The sequence below is a fragment of the Frankliniella occidentalis genome, unplaced genomic scaffold, assembly GCF_000697945.3.
Source record: "Frankliniella occidentalis isolate FOCC.00 unplaced genomic scaffold, Focc_3.1 Scaffold88, whole genome shotgun sequence".
Lineage (NCBI taxonomy): Eukaryota > Metazoa > Arthropoda > Insecta > Thysanoptera > Thripidae > Frankliniella > Frankliniella occidentalis.
The window spans coordinates 581,583-585,919 of NW_026267217.1; the positions used below are offsets into that span (position 1 = coordinate 581,583).

The window sequence follows — 4,337 nt, forward strand, 5'->3', positions numbered from 1 at the left end:
AAAATATTATTAAAATTTAAAGAAGGGGCGAAGGAAACAGCAATTTGGAGGAAAGATAGAGAAAAGTTACATTACTCATAGTAAGTCCCTTACAACTCAATTCTCGAATGACCAAACTTTATCTCTTGGTACCTATCTTCGCAAAAAATTAAGGTCCTTACAACTTATTATGCAAAGCAGTCTTACTTACCAAGAACACCATAAACAGTTCGTACAGGGAGATCTAATTCATCTAGAGCGCTTTGCTTCAGAACAAGATTTTGAAGGACAATGTCACCTGTAATCGTGAAACAATTAACACATTAATAAATTATAAATAAGCATAACCACAGAAGAAACAAAATTATTATAATTAGTAGTTCAGCACAGGTAAATCATAGCGAGAATTGGAATGTGTGATATACAGTGAAAAGAACGAGTGGTAGACTAAAGTTATACCCACAATTAAAATACGGGAATAATGAAACCCACTACAAAGATGCGAATCAAGATTTTGCCAGACAGAATAATAAAGGTAGGTATCAAAAGTGTTTCTTACCTCCCCATATGCCAATCTGAAGTTGAGATCGATCTAAGTTCTCAACATATTCTCCAAGGTACTTGTTGAGAAGATCAGCTACAATAGATTCGAACACCATTCTTCTTACTCAGTGTGGGGTTTTAAACCCCTACTTCTGCTTTAATCCTAACCTGCACTCTGTCAAATGCCTCCTCAGCTGTGCACAACAATCAGCAAGGGTTCTACTCAGCCCCATTTATTACACTGACATGTCGACACAACCACGAGTCGAAACGCACATTGTGCGACTAGAATACGTAAGTTCGCATTAAATTGCGACGTTCATTTGCCGCATGCTCAAAATAATGAAACAAAATCAAACAGAACAACAACAGAAGGTCCTTCAGGTACACGACGTTGCGAACTGCAGAAGAACACTAACGGTCTATCAAGTTATGTCGTCGTCGCAAGCACGAACGCACAGCGCCCTCTTCAATTGCTCTTGGGGGTTTCGAGTACGGTAAACAACAAGAGTCCGCCAGCGTGCTAACTGGACCGAACCAAAAACAAAACAAAACGTAAACACTGTCTGAAATCTGAAAGGGTGTGGGAAATTTGAGCAAAAATATTTAATCTTTTCCTTCCATGCTGTAATTACTTTCGGTCGACATGCAGAACATTAAGATAAGACTTGCCTCGGAGCGAGTGAATACCTCTCTGACTTTCGGAGAGGAGGGAGCTCCGCATTTATATACACCTGGAGAAACCATCACCGACAACCAACGTGTTATGAGGTTAGTTTTGTGTTGTACACATTCACTATTCAAGTTGATGTGACGGTGATGTGACGGGCTTGCAATTTACGAGACAGTCCTCTAAATGAAAATAATTTTGCATCCAAGTTTGAATTTTTGATTTCTTTTTATTTGTAGTGGTCATGGTACTTACATGGATGAAGAAAATAAAGAGGTTCTGAAAGCCTCCGTTGCTGGCACAGTTGAACGTGTCAACCAATTGATTTGTGTTCGTCCCATCAAATGCCGTTATATGGGGGAAATAGGAGATGTTGTTGTCGGAAGAATAACCGAAGTTCAACAGAAGCGCTGGAAAGTTGAAACAAATGCACGCCTTGACTCGGTCCTGTTAATATCATCTGTGAACTTGCCTGGCGGTGAATTGGTAGGAACCTGTTTTTTTAGTTGTGCTGTTAATGGTTTTTCTTGTGTCTAATATCACTCCTAACATTTAATTGTTACAGAGAAGAAGATCTGCTGAGGATGAACAGATGATGCGGAAATATCTACAGGAAGGTGATCTTGTCAGTGCAGAAGTACAGAGCGTCTTTTCAGATGGTTCCCTTTCATTACATACTAGGAGTTTGAAGTATGGAAAGGTAATCATCAAGATAGTCAAGAGTTGATGCAACAATTAAAGGTCAATATTAAACGTTCATCATTATTGTGTTTCAGCTTTCTCAAGGGGTACTTGTAAAAGTACCACCTTCTCTTATCTTGAGGAGGAAAAATCACTTTCACAATTTACTTTGTGGGGCCAGTGTTATTCTTGGTAACAATGGTCTTATTTGGATTTATCCCACTAGTCCAGAGGATGATAGTGGAGTTGGTGGTTTCACCCAGAATTTAGAACAGGTTTGGTTGAAATTTTCTTATATCTGTGTTTTTGCATATCAGTGTGTTATCTAAGGATATTTATCACTCTAATGGTTGTGTTTTAGGTTATTGACAAGGAGGATAGAGAAAGAATAGCACGGTTACGGAATTGTATTTTGTCGATTTCTGCAAGCAAGCTGATGTTATTTGATTCCTCTATTCAATATGCCTTTGAAGAATCATTGAATTACTCTGTGAGTTTCACAAATTCCATTGCAACTAACTGTCATCTAAGGTGTTTTATTGTTATTACCTTTCCTCATACATGGTTTATATATTTACAGATCAAAGAGTTATTAACTCCTGAGGTGATGTTGGATGTTGCTTTTCGCACAAGACATAGGCTCCAAGCTTACAAAGACTCTTAGCCATTTGAAGAAAGTAAAGTTTATTGTACTGGTGTTTGTCATGTGAGTTTGGCATTAAAGATTTCAGTAATGGTCATAGCTAAAATTATATTTAAAAATAAGTATATCACAATACAGAGCACAAGATCCTGGCATGTTGGCAGTGAGGCTTATTCCAGCCAATACATTTGTTATAACTAAACAAGTGAGCAGACTCTTTTTACATAATTTAAAATATATAAAATAATAAATTACAAAATTACACTTACAGTAATTTTGTGTATGGAGCAAGATCAGGCTTGGCTTTAAGAATCTTGTAGAAATCAATCAGCTTCTCTTTGTGCCCTAATTTGAAATCTGCTTTGGACTAGGCTACCCCCATTTTACACAAATGAGTATGTCTAAACAATAACATTCTTGAGGGTACAGAGCAACAAATATCCTTTTACCATCACTGGTATCTCAAATCTTCTGTGCCTGATAATTGATTATAAGATCTTCTTTAAATTAATATTATGTTTATTTTTACACCCAAACTTTTTCAAGCTGGTGAGATTTTTAAAGAGTTTTTAGAAAACAAACAGAGTTTCTCCTTACTGAAACTTCTACTATTCATAAATGTACTCGTTGACTTACTGCCATCAGTACATAACTTAACAAATTATTTAAAGATCATAACTTTTCCGAACATTGTACAGTCAGTCTCCCCACAACACTTGTATGAGCAAATCAGGTGTCAACTTTTGGCGATATTTCTCTAAAAATACTCCCCTAACTATTAACACTTGTTCACTAAAGCTCTATGTGCACAAAGTGCGTGCTGATTCATCACCAAACCTTCAAAATGTCATGGCTTCACCTTTTGGTCAAAAAAAATAAAAATGAAAAATTGATACACTAACTCTTTGAATTTGATGGTAACTTTACATTTGAACTTATTAAGCACTATCAGTCGGTGGACGCTCAGTCTCCATTTTTGCTCCTCGGCGAGATGACGATCTTGAGCAGCCGGACGATGGGCGCCTCGAAGGCCAGCGACACGAGGAAGGCCAGCAAGAAGGACGCCACCATGTTGCCGAAGTACAGCGTCAGCTGCACGGCACGCAATCGTACGCAAGCGTCAGAAACGGCAAAGTTCTCAAGAAACACTTTAATCACTTGGCTTGGTACGTACCACGAGCGCGTTGTGCAGGTGGAGCGGCCCGTCCATCTGGTAGGAGGTGAGCACCTGGATCATGGGGTGCAGCAGGTAGGCGCAGTACGTGAGGCGGCTGAGCGGCTGCAGCGCGCGGAAGGACAGCAGCTGGTTGATGTAGCCGCCGTGGCCCGTGTAGCAGGCGACCACGATCCAGCCGAGGGCCAGCCCCCAGGCGGTGTGGCCCAGCGACACGTAGGCGGCGGACGTGGCCACGCCCAGCTTCTGGTGCAGCAGGCCGTACACGAGCGAGACGAGGCACAGCAGCGACAGCGCCCAGCCCAGCAGCACCACGCTCTGCAGGAACATGACGGGCGTGACAGCAGGTTCAGCGGTACGGACACAGGCAGTTAGGAGTTAGGGGGGAAAGGTAGAGCACGGTGTTCTTACAATGGGCATGCGTATCCTGCCCTTGGTCTTGAACAGCAGCCAGCCGGTGATCATGCCGACGAGGTAGGGCCCGAGCCGTGTCCACGGCTTGTCGTACAGCTCGTCGAACTTGTCGAAGGGCTCTTCTATCCTCGCCCGGTACCCGGACTGCACCGACACGAAGGCCGTCGTCGCCCAGGAGCTCACCATGAGCGCCACCAGCGCGCCTGCCACCAGCCGGAAGTGCCTGCGCAGAG

The 4,337-nt window shown here is 42.0% G+C and overlaps 3 protein-coding genes across 3 annotated transcripts in view; 1 reads left to right on the forward strand and 2 right to left on the reverse strand.

The window, feature by feature from the left end:
- The window catches only part of LOC113205876 (intermembrane lipid transfer protein Vps13), a 32,596-nt gene extending 31,661 nt beyond the window's left edge, over positions 1–935 (reverse strand). Inside the window, exons 1-2 of the mRNA XM_026421655.2 lie at positions 539–935; positions 191–277 (exon numbers count right to left, since the gene is read on the reverse strand). Of these exons, the coding sequence (XP_026277440.2) occupies positions 191–277; positions 539–638 (187 nt within the window). The 5' untranslated portion in view covers positions 639–935. The remainder of the gene's footprint in view (positions 1–190; positions 278–538) is intronic.
- Positions 936–1,052: 117 nt separating this feature from the next.
- Positions 1,053–2,611, forward strand: LOC113205880 (exosome complex component RRP4). The gene is made up of 6 exons (XM_026421657.2): positions 1,053–1,293; positions 1,432–1,678; positions 1,758–1,892; positions 1,969–2,148; positions 2,235–2,363; positions 2,454–2,611. The coding sequence occupies exons 1-6, from the start codon at positions 1,169–1,171 to the stop codon at positions 2,535–2,537; spliced, it is 900 nt and encodes a 299-aa protein (XP_026277442.1). The 5' UTR covers positions 1,053–1,168; the 3' UTR covers positions 2,538–2,611.
- On the reverse strand, positions 2,608–4,331 carry LOC113216425 (nose resistant to fluoxetine protein 6-like). Its single transcript, XM_052269285.1, has 3 exons — positions 4,102–4,331; positions 3,691–4,008; positions 2,608–3,608 (listed from the first exon to the last, which is right to left on the reverse strand). The coding sequence occupies exons 1-3, from the start codon at positions 4,288–4,290 to the stop codon at positions 3,480–3,482; spliced, it is 636 nt and encodes a 211-aa protein (XP_052125245.1). The 5' UTR covers positions 4,291–4,331; the 3' UTR covers positions 2,608–3,479.
- Positions 4,332–4,337: the final 6 nt, after the last annotated feature.

What these genes read in the sequence shown, in the direction of transcription:
- LOC113205880 (XM_026421657.2), top strand. Translation starts at nt 1,169, where the DNA reads ATGCAGAACATTAAGATAAGACTTGCCTCGGAGCGAGTGAATACCTCT. An exon ending in GGAGTTTGAAGTATGGAAAG is followed by an intron (nt 1,893 to 1,968) that starts GTAATCATCAAG and finishes ATTGTGTTTCAG; the next exon opens with CTTTCTCAAGGGGTACTTGT. An exon ending in AAGAATCATTGAATTACTCT is followed by an intron (nt 2,364 to 2,453) that starts GTGAGTTTCACA and finishes ATATATTTACAG; the next exon opens with ATCAAAGAGTTATTAACTCC.
- LOC113216425 (XM_052269285.1), bottom strand. Translation starts at nt 4,290, where the DNA reads ATGGTGAGCTCCTGGGCGACGACGGCCTTCGTGTCGGTGCAGTCCGGG. An exon ending in GCAGGATACGCATGCCCATT is followed by an intron (nt 4,009 to 4,101) that starts GTAAGAACACCG and finishes ATGTTCCTGCAG; the next exon opens with AGCGTGGTGCTGCTGGGCTG. An exon ending in ACCTGCACAACGCGCTCGTG is followed by an intron (nt 3,609 to 3,690) that starts GTACGTACCAAG and finishes CGTGCCGTGCAG; the next exon opens with CTGACGCTGTACTTCGGCAA.